This window comes from Pogoniulus pusillus, chromosome 4 (genome assembly GCF_015220805.1).
Source record: "Pogoniulus pusillus isolate bPogPus1 chromosome 4, bPogPus1.pri, whole genome shotgun sequence".
NCBI classification, from domain to species: domain Eukaryota; kingdom Metazoa; phylum Chordata; class Aves; order Piciformes; family Lybiidae; genus Pogoniulus; species Pogoniulus pusillus.
In genome coordinates this window covers 48756066-48771112 of record NC_087267.1, presented here as the reverse complement: position 1 = coordinate 48771112, position 15047 = coordinate 48756066, and the positions used below count along the sequence as shown (strand labels likewise).

Here is a 15047-nt window from a genome sequence, read left to right as displayed (position 1 = left end):
CACAGGCTTTCCCAGCTTCTCTTCCCATAAGACACTACACAATAAATAACAACAGGACCCCAGAGCCCCATTGTTCAGTGGCAATGAGGATTCATACAAGTGTCAGATTTTAAAGCGGAGAGGTTTCCCAAATGTAGTTCTGAAGAGCTTCTGCTTAAACCTGTGACACTCTAGGGCAGAGCCACTATTTATCCTTAAGGCTGTTTTAGCTGTAGGACCCTCTTCAAACAGCAGCACACCACCCACACGCCTCAAGTCACAGTACACATGTATATTGTAATAATCCCCTTCAGCCTGCAGCTCCAGGGATGCTTCTGTGCTACCTTTGCTCACCAGTAAGGTTAAAGGTTCACAGGGGCTGAGCCTTTCCACAACAGAAGTGGATTCACAGAATGAGTTTGTGTAACTTTTCGATTACTTAAAAATTACCACAGAATTAGCCAGGCTGGAAAATAACCTTTGAGATCATGGAGTCCAACCTATCACCTACCCCTTCTAATTAACTAACTCATGGCACTAAGTGCCTCATTCAGTCTCCTTTTAAACACCTCCAGGGACGGCGACTCCACCAACTCCCTGGGCAGCCCATTCCAATGCCAATCACTCTCTCTGCCAACAACTTTCTCCTAACATCCAGCCTGAACTTGCCCTGGTGCAGCTTGAGGCTGTGTCCCTTTGTTCTGTCCCTGGTTGCCTGGCAGCAGAGCCCAACCCCACCTGGCTACAGCCTCCCTGCAGGCAGCTGCAGGCAGCAATGAGCTCTGCCCTGAGCCTCCTCTGCTGCAGGCTGCACACCCCCAGCTCCCTCAGCCTCTCCTCACAGGGCTGTGCTCCAGGCCCCTCACCAGCTTCATTGCCCTTCTCTGGGCACCTTCCAGCACCTCAACATCTCTCTTGAATTGAGTCCACACAATCTAATGTGAATACCTCCAGTCAAAAGGCCAGACCCCTGTTAATGAGAGCCTCTCTTTGTAGAGACATTTCTACAAGGACTTCTGGTTTGCATTTTTTGATTTTACACAGCAAACAGAGTTCATGAATGAGATTGAATTGTGCAACCTGCTTTCTACTCTCTTACTCAATGTGGAGGATTCTGATGTAGTTTAGGCTGGAAAAAGTCTGCGTCCGTGTTGGAAGGCATGTCCCCAGGAAATGGCAGAACCTGTACTGTTAAATGCAGGCTCAGAATTGCAAGGTACATTACTAAGAAGTGTAAAAGCTCATCTTGGAAAAGAAATGTTAATTCAATCTCACAGACAGCACACACTTGATGTTATATATTTGGCAACACAAAAGGAAAGGTCATTTGCCTCACAAAAATGACAGCTATACCCACGCAAGGCGCCTGCACCTCCTGTTTGGTGATACCAGCAGGTTTGAGCACCTCCTGTTTGGTGATACCAGCAGCCTCACCAGGAAAGCAGCTCGATTTGGTGTAAAGGCGAGGAGCTGGCAGCAGTTAGCACAACGCAGTAATGACATGTGCAGGCAGGAAAGGGTTCAGACCTGGCCCCAGGACCTAACCACTCTGCAGGTCATTATCAAAGAGAAAGAAAGAAGAAGAGAGAAAGAGACAAAGAGGGAGAGAAGGGGGAGGGAAGGGAGGAAGGGAAGGAAGGGAGGGAACTTGGAAGGAAGGAACTCTAAACTCAAAAGGAAGGAACTCGGAAGAAATGAACTTGGAGGAAGGAAGCAAGGAAGGAAGGAAGGAAGGAAGGGGAGAAAGAGAGGGAAAGAGAGAAAGAGGGAAAGAGAGAAAGAGGAAAAGAGAGTGAGAAAGAAGAAGGAAGGGAGGAAGGAAGGAAGGAAGGAAGGAAGGAAGGAAGGAAGGAAGGAAGGAAGGAAGGAAGGAAGGAAGGAAGGAAGGAAGGAAGGAGAAAGAAGAAGGAAGGGAGGAAGGAAGGAAGGAAGGAAGGAAGGAAGGAAGGAAGGAAGGAAGGAAGGAAGGAAGGAAGGAAGGAAGGAAGGAAGGAAGGAAGGAAGGAAGGATGGATGAGCTCACCTCTGGATTTTCCTCCTTTTTCTTTTTGGTAGCAGGAGGTCCCTGAGCTGACTCTTCAGGAGGTTTCTTTGTCTCCAATTTATTTTCTGTCTGGGTTTGGACTTGAGGCTGAATAATGATAACCTAAAAGACAATGACCAAATAAAAGAACATTCATTCTATGTAACTGGATTTTTCAGCCTGGAACCTTTTATTCCTCTTTGAAGGGAGTTACTTGATACCCCTACAGACAATGAATGCAAGTCACAAGTCAAAAGTACAAAAACCTAGAAACTCAGGCCAGGCTTCTAAATGCATTCTAAATTTTTACTGGTGTTTTTAAGCCTACTGCAGTCTAAGAGAGCCTCTTGATCAGTGCCTCTGAAAATCAGGACACTTTCTACTTAGAGGACTTCTGAAGCTGACTCAGCAGCTTAGCTTTAGCATTCGTGTCAGTGATTTTCTTAGAATCAGAGAATGCATCAGGTTGGAAGGGGCATTCAGAGGTCATCTTGTCCAACAAGATCAGGTTGCTCAGAGCCCCATCAAGCTTGATCTTGAAGGTCTCCAGGGATGGAGCCTTCACCACTTTTCTGGACAGTCTGCTTGAGTATTTCACCAGCCTCATTGTGAAGAACCTTACGTCTGACCGAAATCTACCGTGCTCCAGTTTAAAACCACCACTCCTCATCTGACTGCTACATGCCTCTCGTCCCATGCTGCCATCCTGCCAGCCTCAAAATGAAAGTGCTGGCTGGAGCAAAGGACCATGGGGCTTGAAGTTCAGATTGGAACATGAGAGGCTTCCTGTTCTGGTTGCTGTTTACTGGAACGTGAGAGGTTTCCTGTGCTGGTGGCTGTTTCCTGGAACATGAGAGGCTTCCTATTCCTACTGCTGTTCCCTGGAACATGAGAGGCATCCTGTTCCCGTTGCTGGTTATGGTTTCAGGTTTTGGGAGTGCTGGCCTGTTTTGCTGGGCTGGCTGCTGCCTGCTCTGGTGGAGAAGGTCGCTGCTTCTGCTGCTGCTTCTGCGTTCTGCTGCACTTCCCTGCAAAGAGGCTCAGGGCCTGTGCATTGTGTCATTGACAGGAAACTTATCTCAACCCAGAAGGGCTTTTTCCGTGTGACTTTCCCTCCTGTCAGGGAGCAGGGGGTGGCTTGCTTGTGAGAGTGAGCTGTGTAAACCGAGAGCCTATTTTGGCAAGAGACAACAGGGCTGACATAACGAGAAGTGAGGTAATGAGAGCATTCAATGAAGGCTTGAGGCTTGTTAAGAGAGTTGTATGCACCTTTTACTGCCTGTGGTATGTTGGCTCTGTTGATGCATTTGCTTTCTGGAAGCAGCTGGAGATGATGTGCACTTGTAGTGCTCTGTGTAATGGTGCTCATCATCTCAGGGAAGTGGTTTAATGCTGTGGTGTTGCTGTGCTGGTTACTGGCATATTATAGTACGGTTATTCCAGTAGCCACTTGGTTTAGATGTAATCTCACCTGACTGATGGGCCAGGTCTTGCCCAGAGTGATATAGGTCTTCCCCAAGAATACCACCTGGAGATCTGCCCCAAAGCTGGACCACTGGGACTGGCAGGGTGTGTGGGAGAGCATGGGCACACGCCTAGGATGGTGGTCACCTCCAGTGTTCTGGAATTTCACCCTGAACAAGTGCAAAATCCTGCCAAAATGGTGAAATACTTGGAAAAAATGTGTTGTCAGCCTGGAAGTTCCCAGGAGACAGAAATCACTGCAGTGTGCTGGGGCCTGGCCCATGACTGTCGAGCCCTTCTTATCACTGTTCAGAGTGCACAGGGCAAAAGAAGGTCTCTGCACCTACAGGCAGACCAGGAGGCACCATGGCTACTAAACTCCAACAGCAGGCACAGCAGCTGCACCAGAGAACCAGCCTGTGCCAGCATCAGCTGCCCCTGTACAGAAAAAAGAAAGCAGTTCACCTTACAAAGGATGAAGATGAACCAGAGTCATCACAGGAGCAAGAGAAAGAGCTAGGGGTGGTCACTCAGTCTTTATCTCTGGCCTTGAAAGAGGGACAAGTACAAATGGTGGACAAAATGGCTCCAGCAGTGCAAGGGAAGTCACTCCCCCTCTGTTCAAGCCTGTGTTTGAGCTGTGAAGGAACTGTCCTTGGAGGTCCATCAACTCCAAAAGAACACGTCCTGGTCCCCACCTGTATGGTCCTGCCTTTCGGCTCTGAGGATCGGGCACCTCTCTTTCCCAAGGAGAGAACCTGCGCTACACACTATGGCGAGCCCTGTGGTTCACTTATCTGACCGTGGGGAGGACATAAGGAAGTGGGATGCTGCCATCATGCCAGCTCCAAAATGAATGTGCTGGCTGGAGTAAAGTCTCATGGAACTGGAAGTTCATTTGTAACACAAGAGGCTTCCTGTTTCTGGTTGCTGCTTACAGTCTGGCTCTGGAGTGTGTGTCTTTTCCACTGGGTGGGCTGCTGAGTGCTTGGGTGGAGGGGAGGCTTCTGCTGCTGCTTCTGCACGTTGCTGCACTTCTCAGCAAACAGGCTCAGGTGTTGTCTCTTGTGCGTTGTACCTCTGACAGGAAACTCCTGATCTCAACCCAGAGATGTGGCTTTCCCTCCCGGCTGTGTGCGAGGCTGGCGGCGCAGGGAGGGGAGCCCGCTTGTGAGAACAGGCTGTGTTAGCCCAGGACAATACTCTTGTGCAGGGTCCCTCTCTAGCCTTCCTGTAGGTCCACTTCAGACACAAATACTGTTAGGTGTCCCCAAAGCCTTCTCTTCTCCAAGCTGATAAATCCCAACTCTCCCAACCTGTTTTGTAGGAGAGGTGCTCCAGCCCTCTGATCTCTTGGACTTATTTTTAAGCTCTTTTAATTTGATTTTACTTTGCATACAGGTAGAAGAGATGGAATTACTACATAATCAAAACCACAGCTGCAACTCAGTCATACTACTGGCATTTCAGAGTAAGTCCACATGGGTGGGGAGGAAGATCTCATGCAACTGAGATCAGAGTTCATAACCAGCATTTTGGTCTTGTGAGCAGTGGATGTCCAGTTTTGCATAAACAAAATAAAGAGATGTGCCTTAAATTGAAATTGCTTCTTGTTTGGAACCTACAGGAATTACTATGCAGACCCCTCACATGTGCATGCACGTTAGTACAGCCAGCTGCTTGTAAGTGAATCACCACAGGAACATTTACATAGTGCAGATAACATTCTCTCAGAAGGTATTCATTTAAATGGAGTGAAAGGCATTTTCTGACCACAGAACTACAAGTTCTTAATCAAAGCTTCACCAAGGACCTTCCCGAACTCATCCTCTTGGTAATTTGATCACTGGATCTGAACACTGGGCCCTTCCCATCTATTTAATTTCTAACTTTCAATCAGTGTTATTTAATTGTTGTTGCTTTGTCTCAACTCTGCCACCCTGGAAGATTCAAGGGCATAAAAAGGGATGGCTTTCTTAACCAGTAGCCAGTTCAAGTAAGAGAAAAACAAATTCTGTCAGGAAAGAGAGGAAGAGATGCCTGCTTTTATTTACCTCAAAAGCTGTTCTACATCCTGTATTCTTTTTCAGCACTGTCTGAGAACCTGTGCTACCAAAATGACCCAGAAGAGCAGGATCCCACTAGCAAATTACAGCAAAGGTCTGCTGGGTACATTGGCAGCCTTTATTGAATCCGTTTCTAGTGGCAGAGTGATGAAGTTCTTGCATTTCACAGCTGAAAAGCAGTTCAAAGAAGAAACAAGTAATTCATAAATTGATTCTTTCCTAGTGATTCATCTGCTGATCAGGTTTGAACCCCTGCCTCTCACTTCATTTGGCCTCCCCCTGAAAGCGCAGAGGGGAAGGTCTGATTACTGATACTGATATGCTGCCTAGGGTCAGTTGACATAACCCCTATCACTGTATAATTGAAGAGGGAATCCGTAGGAACTCTGAGCCTGCACAGAGCACAGGAATATTCGTTGCCAGGATTGGTTTAAGGAAAGAGAAGATGGCCCATTAACGTCAGGCTGTACAACGATGCGTTTTGTTCCACTAACAAATGGCCTGAATGCAAGTAGCAGGCTGCTAGCACCCACCTGCTCCCTTCAGAACTTTCCCACTGCTTGCTGACTGCTTTCTTCAGAAGGAGCCACTGCCACCACCCTGCACAGGGCAGCACAGCCCCAGGGGAACGTTCTGCTTACATCTGCCATGTAATTCCTGTGTGTGCTGACAAAAACAAAGCGCTGTCAAAAGCAGAACCTACCTTGCTGTCGGCACTAATGAGGAGTGGTTGCACTTTAATGCTGTCATTGACCACAGAGACAGTGGCGCTGGTGCTGATAGGAGTTGCATTGTTGGGGGAGGTGGAAATGATGGCGTAGGCCACACCTGCACTGCTCAGGGGTGACGAAATAGCCGCGGAGTCGGTGACACTTTGTGACTGGCTGTTAGGCGTCTGTACATGGCTGACAGTGTTATTGGCGGTCGGGAGGGCAGGACTGGGGTTTTTTATGCTGACTACAGTTGCTTTCTGGAAGGTAGGAGGCTGCTTGGAAGGTTGGTCTCTGCACGGGGAGATAGGGAGGCTGTCTGGAATCAGAGTCTTTGGCCTAACCTGCGAACAGAGAATCAGATGTTATTAGGCACAGGCTCATGCCACAGCGAGCAAACAGCACACGCACTCTGCCAGCAGGATCTCGGACTGCATTAACCATGGAGCAGAAGCACCCAGCAAAAACTGAACGTAACAACTCGAGTGGTCAGCCACTCGTTCACTTGTAGCTATACTCCCAGTGCTCCTCGGTTAGGTCATTTTGGAGTCCTTAATGCACTGCCATGCCGAACAAGAAGGGAGGAAAAAGTCCACTCCTCACCGTCATTAGCACACACCCATACAAATGCTACTCGGGTCACATCCAATTCTCAGCAGGGACGTTTAAACCTTTGCAAAGCCCAGATGCAGTAAGTTCCTGTTCTGAAGAACACAGCACTCTTGCTGTGAATCAAGGAGTGGGAAATGAATCATGAAGGAATTCGTGAGAATGCATTTACAGGAACAGGAAGCATAGGCATTCACAGTGGGGGATGAGTGAATGAAGATCCTCATGTCTTCAAGATGTGCCACGTATAACGCGGAGCAGTTCACCCACACAAGCACTCTGACCACAAAAAAGAAACACAAAGAGAGGAAGGACTCCCACAACCATTGAACTTCTGATTTTGCTGCAGCAACCAAAGAGCTAGTTTGCAGCTGCAGATGGATGTGGAAAGAACTTCCACGCATGGAAGGGGATATTGCTTGCCAAGATTTGTGGAGGCTGTTGCTGGCTTTACCCAGAGCCATGAATGATAGCTGCAAACAAATGCTTCCAGCTCATGTGGTGCATTTCCAGTGGGGTAATTAACACCACTCCTGTCAACACGGCTCTGCTTTAACAATGTTCTAGGGTTGAAAATACATAATTTAAACTGCTTCACGTGAAGTTAACTTCACTCCCTGCTTATTCCTTAACACGGCCAGATAAAACAGTCAGTTCCCTCTGTGCTTATTTAGTCCTGTCACTTCTGGCACCTTCCACACTGTGAAACAAAATGACAAGTTGTAATAGACATTGGAAACAGCTGCCCCTGTCACTGCACTGTAGTCAACAAGAGCTCTTTCAAGGACGCCGACTTCAATCTCCAGCCTAGGTAACCAAATTAATGAAAAAACAGGGATTTCACCCGTGTACCAAAGTCATCTCTCAAGGCTGGTCTCGTGCTCCATGGTGTCAAGAAGGAGCTGTACCCAGTTGTCCCTGTAGCAAATATTAAGTGTAGCAACACACGTATTGCGAGCTCGTTGTGCTTTGGTAATTCAGCCCTTGACTGCTGATAGGATCCTAACACCTACAAGCAGTGCAAAAGTGCATCAGAAGCACAGTCCTGCTCCAAAGCTGAAATTGTCAGTAACCAGGAGAGAGGGAAAGCGAAGGAAGGAACAAAGACAAAGAAGGGAAAAGAGGAGGGTTTGCCCAAGGTCCTGCAGCAGACTTGTATTCAGCTCACAGCTCTGGGGTAGTATTAGAGGTCTTCACAGGTCCAAGTGAAATTGTGCAGAACTGTACTAAGCTGGACTAACTATAGTCAACACACAGTGGCAGAAATGGAATGGTTTCTTTATCTGATGACCTAATGTGAAATTGTGATTTATTCAGGTAACAGGCAAATACCTCTGCCAAGTCAGGAGAGGAGTCTATAATTAGCTTAATATCCATAATGGCTTAATGGTCTCATTTTCAAATGTAGTACACCAAGGATTAGGTTAAGCCTATCCTGGCCCAGCCACCCTGCAAAACCGAGGCTTCTAACATAAACAACAGTACAGTGCGATAGGAGCTATTACTTAAAGCAGCTTGTTCATGTCTGTATCAGAGTCAGTTATGCAAGCAGCTCTTTGTAGTATCTACATCTGCATTTTCATGATAACATCCTTCCTGTGTTATACAAGTGCCTCTTTAAAAAGTTGCTCATGCTCACGAGCTGAGACCTGTGTTCACAGAAAGGGTAGCATTATTCAGAAAACAGTGTGAGAGTCTTGGCAAAATACAGTTAAAACCTACTACCACAGCTAAAAAAATCCAAACTGAGTTCTTAGCCCACCTCTCCTTAAAACAAAATCATGTTCTTGTAAATCACTATCACCTCTGTTACCAACAGAAAAACACAGCAATGGACACACAGAGAGAGGAAATGAGAGAATACAGAGTTGTTCAGATCAAAGATTCAACACAACTGCCACTGAGAGCTTCATAAAAGAATCAGATCAGACAAAAGCCAGATCAGGATTTTATCTAGCCAAAACCTGTCATGTAGTCTACCAGCATCTACTGTATCTGTCACTCTTAACTGCGTCTTTATATTTAATCAGAAGCCTAATTAAAATGTCTCTGTTACACAATTATCTTCTCTATACTATTACATAAACATAATCGACTGTCTGAGACAGTATCCTAGTGAACCCTATGCAACACATTCTGCAAGTTGTGGATGTGTGTTTTAGAAGTAAATCAATCAATGCATATTACTTCACTATAAAGTAAGTTCTTCCCGCACAATTAAACAGTCTCCCAAGGTAGCACACACTATAAAGCGCTGCAAACTGAAACAGCTGCCAGGGCTGAGCAAACGCCAAGAGGCAGAGCAAGCGCCGGGTGTCTTCTGCCACCGTGTGATGCGGAGAAGGTATAGCGGTCAGCAAGCCCTAAGCCCCTGCGCACTCCCTGCCTCCTTCAGCTGACATTAGGAGAGCTTGTCCAGCTGCAGTTACAGAATAACAGAAAGGGCTGGGCACAGGAAAGTTTCAGGTCCTTCCGAGTGAAAGGGGAAATAATGTTTGTTTCTACCGCCCAGAGAGGCACGCATCCAAACGAGAAAGCAAACAGAAGCCCCCTCTGCTCTAACACCTACGAGCCTGTTATCCTCCAAACACTAAGTGTAAGCACTTCATAAGCAGCTAAGTGAGAGAAGTGAGAGACCTTTAGCAGCGTTTCACGTTAAGAACCGAACTACTGCTGTACTCTGAGAATAAATGGTGTCAGCTGGGGGAGAAAAAGCTAAAAAATTAAGGGAAGAGGTATAGTAATTCCTTCTCACGGCAAAGCTGTAGCTCACATCTCAGAGATGAAAGAAGAACAGTGGCACCAGCAGAAGTTTGGAAGCTGACAGTCTCCGAAGAAGAACTGGAGAAAAAGTAGGGCAGGGCATGGGCTGTATTTTGCATGCAAGGTATCAGAAAGATGTTTTCTACCGAAAGCAGCACAGGTTGTGCGGCAGCAGTGCCCGTTACGGCAGCCGCGGAAACAGACCGCGCACAAATTTGGCGAAGGAGAGAGGGGAGAAGAGAAAGAATAGCAGACAGCAAGTGTGTTACCAAGTGCACACTGCAACTGCTGGTGAGTGCTGCAAATAACAATTCTCCTGTAGCTCAACCCTTGTCTCCCCAAATATCTGTCATTTAACTTCTGACAGCTGTCAAAACAGAATGTGATACTACCAGGGCTCTAAAAGCAGGAGAAGAGAGAGCTTCTTCCTGAATAAGATGATTTCACGGGCCTGTGTTGTTTTTGAGTTTCCTCAGTATCCACAGTAACAGAAAATGTTAGGCAGCAATATTCAGTCACCCCTGGTACTTCTCAAACAGCCTGCAGGTGAGAGTGCTGTTCAAGGAGATATTCCTAGATCTGAGAGCTCAGGAGGTGGGGGCTGTCTGCTTTTTGGACAGGGAAATAACAGGGAGCCCGGTCCTGCGAGACGTGCAGAGTGCTCTTTTGCTCAGCAACCTCCAGTTTCACGTATTTTAAAGAGGTCCAGAGCAGGAGGGAATCAGCTCCTGTGACTAATGTAAGTGGCTGTATATCCCGTATCATTAAGCTCCATCCGGATACCCCCTTACGAAGCCCAAGGGCTTCCATTACATCGAAACATCATTCCAGTTCTCAAGAGCACAATTTGTTGAAAACCATAGAGGTGAAGGAACTGCTGAGTGGCAGAGTTTGGAGAGCCCGATGTGTGTCATCACTGACAAAGGCAACTCTGATCACCCGATGTGTGTCACCACTGACAAAGGCAGCTCTGATCACCTGCAATCTATTTCCTGAGCAATAACCCATCAGGTGAGCCGCTGTAGTAAAGGAAAGGAAGGTTAAAAAAAACCCCAGCTGTTATAAAGTAATCCCTCGAGATCAAATCCAAACAAGAATGGAGGGAAAGGAGAAGGGAAAGGAAGCACACAATTCCTCCCATTTCTGTGGGCAATCCTACGCAGTCCTAAAGGAGAGGATTTAATTAGAGCAGTTGTCTCTGGGCAGTTCTGCAGGTGCTATGAGAACTGTTAAGGGCGTTTCTGGTAAATGTGCTCTTATGCCTAGAAAAGAAGGGAAGTTAACAAGTGCACGCCAATTACAAAACCAAAAGGGACCATGAAGGTTCCCCAGCTGGCGAGAGAATTTCTCCCAGGAACTGCAGACCCATTTTAAAAGCAAACACTAAGTACGTCTTAACGATTACTTCATCACAAGCCCAACTAAACCCTTAAGATATTTTATTAGGTTCATGACTGGCATTTTATTGCAAGGTTGCATTTGCCTAACTTCAGCATCTAGTCCCTGGATCTCGTTACAGCTTTGTCAGCAACACTGAAGAGCCCTAACCCTCCCCAGTATCAGCTATCAGCTGGATCGTGCTCAGCATAAATCAGCCCTTCATACCGGCAGGGCCGATCTGCACCAGAGTGAATTTTTCAGCTCAACGCGGCATCACGTTGCCTTTGAGAGAAAGACCATTATTCACACTTTATTTTCACTTCACCCTTGTGCTCAGAGCTTAAAAACAAAAACTCAAAATGGATTTGGCACAATTCATATGTCACAGAGGCAAAGTGCTGGGAGCTGCAGACAGTGCTTTCATTCTTGAAAAGCTTTAGAGGATCACACAGAAAACATTAGCAACGGCTGATAAAATGAGTGCAACATGGGGTAATTATATCCCTCACCAGAATGAACAGATGCACACTGACTTCAGTAAAGCTGTGTCTGTTTATGTCAGCTGAGGACTGACTCTCTCCCTCTTCTTTCTCTCATCAGTAAAAACCTCGCACAAGAAAAGGTTCTGCATAACTTTACAGCAATGACACACTCTAATATCCAGCTTACCCAACTGACCTGAATACAAATGTCTCCAGCTTGGTTGATATTTGGTTCCTTTCCCAATAAGCTCCTATTATCTTCAGCCCAGAGTGAGGCCAACACTCACCTAGCTACAACCTCATTCCAGGCACCTGTAGAGAGCAAGAAGGGGGCTTCTCTTCACAGCCTCCTTTTCTCCAGGTTAAATAACCCAGGTTCCCCCAGCTGCTCCCCACAAGTCTGGAGAAGAGGAGGCTCAAGGTAGACCTCACTGCTCTCTACAACTACCCGAAGAGAGGCTGTAGCCAGGTGGGGTTCGGCTCTGCTGCCAGGCAGCCAGCAACAGAAGAAGGGACACAGCCTGAAGCTGTGCCAGGGCAGGTCTAGGCTGGATGTTAGGAGGAAGTTGTTGGCAGAGAGAGTGATTGGCATTGGAATGGGCTGCCCAGGGAGCTGGTGGAGTCACCGTGCCTGGAGGTGTTGAAGCCAAGCCTGGATGGGGCACTGAGTGCCATGATCTGGTTGATCGGCTAGGGCTGGGTGCTAGGTTGGACTGGATGAGCCTGGAGGTCTCTTTCAACCTGCTTGATTCTGTGACTTTATGAAGTGCAACCAGCATAATCACAACACACTCTGGTCTCTCATTTTTTATCCCACACGACTCAAGAGTCACTCTGTGGTATTTCCATGCATATTCAAATGACGTGCCTTACAGCTGACATTTCCACTGGGCTGCATACCTACTGTACTTTTGATTTCAACTTGTCAGTTACAGATAGGCAGCTTCAGTGCAAAGGTGGCACACAGATAACAACCCCTGTACAGCATTTAAGAAGACAGAGCTATTTCATCTAGGTCTTCTCCTTCAGCTTTGCTTAGCACTGCCGACGTGGAAGCTCTGCTGAGAGCAATGTTAAGGGTGAATTCTTGTCATAGTTTGAGTTTTAACCTGCTGCTATTCAAACCATCCTGCCTCATGCCAGCTTCAAAAATGAAAGTGCCAGCTGGTGTAAAGTATTAGGGGGCTTGAAGTTCAGATGGTAACGTGAGAGGCTTTTGCTGCCTTGGTTCCACAGGGATGGCACTGACATGGGTGGGAACTGGGCAGCTCACTGTTTGGCTTTTCTGGTTTGTTCTGGGGTTTTATTCCTTTCCTGCATTTCACTGCTCTTTTTTTCTGCAAGTAGGCTAAGCTAAGCTAATCGTAGATAATGATTATGTTACCTACTTTTATATTAAACTCTTATCTGAACCCAGAGTTGTTTGTTTGTTTTGTGTGGTCCATTCCATCGCTTCTGTGCTGGGGAAATGAGCAGTTAACCACTTTACCATGCGTTAACCTGCTACCATCCTCAAGCCCTGGGTTTTTGGGGATGTTGGCATAAGGTGGTCAGATGAGAGTTCTTTATTGATTTTTCCAGTGTTTTGAACACAAACCAGTATTTGCACCTGGAATACTGTGTCCAATTTTGGGGTCCCCAGTTCAGGAGAGACAGAGACTTGCTAGAAAGAGTCCAGTGGAAAGCCACGAGGATGAGTGGGAGACTTGAGCATTTGCCCTAAGAAGAGAGACTGAGAGCCCTGGGGCTGTTCAGTCTGGAGAAGAGAAGGCTGAGAGGAGATCTGATCAATGTGTACAAGTATCTAAGGGGTGGGTGTCAAGTGGAGGGGGCCAAGCTCTTGTCACTGGTCAGCAGCAACAAGCCAAGGAGCAATGGCTACAAACTGGAACAGAGTAGGTTTCACCTCAACATAAGGAGAAACTTCCTTACAGTGAGGGTGACAGAGCCCTTGAACAGGTTGCCCAGAGAGGCTGTGGAGTCTCCTTCTCTGCAGACTTTAAAACCTGCCTGGCTGCGTTCCTGTGCAAACTGCCCTAGGGGATGCTGCTTGGCAAGTGGGTTGGACTCGAACCCTGGAGGTTCCTTCCAATCTATGATTCTGTGATTTCCTCCTCAGCTATACTGCCTGTATTTTCTGCTTGGGTGTTGTTGCTATTTGACTGATGAATCATTAAGTGGCTCTTTTCCATTTGCAAAGGGAGAAACTAACCTTAAAGCAGCAAATTAAAACCAATATTATTCCAAAAAGTAACAAGTAGAGGTTGAAGTTGACAAGGATTCCTGCCTTTTTTTGTTGCTGTTCTGCACAATGATTCTGTCCTTGAATATGCAGTTACCTAGGTACCTCTGAGGAAAGGATTTCATCTTTATTGTTTAGGATGACAATAGAAATATCAAACCCAGGCTGTGGTTACACACAGCAGTCAATCATTTACTTCCATTTCTACTCTTTTCAGCACTACGTGTCAGCTGGCTTCTCACACAGATACTCATCTATGATTAACTTATTTCAATTTAAATACAACCTGTCCATGAAGCCTTATGGCCATCAGTGAACATCTGTCTGCTTTCCTCCTGTACATACACATGCAGAGCTGGGCTCTGGACTAATCCACACAGCTGGGCGCTCACCGCACTCAAACTGTGGTGTGACTTTAAAGACCACGGACGCCACTGCTTTCTGCTGTCCATCACTTTAAGAGCTTTTCCTGCCTCTAGACAACAAGACTGGCCTATCACAGTGATTTGAGCAGCCCCAAATCATTTACTAGTCCAAATTTAAAAACTTGGAAGACAAAACTAGTAAAAAAAATCATTTGTACCTGCTGGCAGCCCAAGCAATGAGGAAGCACACCAAAGCTCAGATGCCAGAGGCGGAAATCCAGGCTTTAGGGACAGGCTTCAGTCAGGGAACTCCTACAATCCTCCACTGAGGTACTGCAAGAAAAGAAGCCCTTCCCATCCATCTTCTACTCACACCACAAGCTTGCACAACTGGCTCAGAGGCACAGCATAGCCCAAATCAAGTCAGACACGGATCTGAAGCGACATCAGTCATACAAATGGTATCAGTGGAGAGAGGAGGCATTTTTTCTCATCTTCCTGGTACTCTGCAAGGCAGAATTCAATATAGAGAAACAAGGAGGTTGTTCCTGGAAAAAAGGGACCCTCTTAGGCGTAAAAATGGCTTGAATCTTTCCTGGGAGTTGTATGGGTGCTTTAGGTTCCTACTCTTATGCAGATATGACTTCCATAGAGGCCCTTTGCAAAATGTTCAGTCTTCAAAACGGGGGCCTTAAGCACCAATAACAGCCAGTTCTGCTTCTCCTTCCCCACCACCATGGATCAGTCCTCTCTTTAAGAACAGACTATTAACACAGAAACCCAGAAAGGCAGAGGGAACAGAGGGAAGCATCTGGAAAATGTGCATCTAGGTGTGGTCTCCATTGATGCACCACACATGTTCAACTTTGTCCCTAATGCAGAAGACCAGGTTTCCTATCTCTGGCATACCACCATCCACCACAAACAGTTGTCTCACTACTTCAGTCCCACCTTCCTCTGTCTT

General features: G+C 46.7%; 1 protein-coding gene across 1 annotated transcript in view; it reads right to left on the bottom strand.

The window, feature by feature from the left end:
• The window catches only part of LOC135175026 (PHD finger protein 21B-like), a 78535-nt gene that overhangs the window by 29609 nt on the left and 33879 nt on the right, over window positions 1-15047 (bottom strand). Inside the window, exons 3-4 of the mRNA XM_064142845.1 lie at window positions 6236-6586; window positions 2003-2125 (exon numbers count right to left, since the gene is read on the bottom strand). Of these exons, the coding sequence (XP_063998915.1) occupies window positions 2003-2125; window positions 6236-6586 (474 nt within the window). The remainder of the gene's footprint in view (window positions 1-2002; window positions 2126-6235; window positions 6587-15047) is intronic.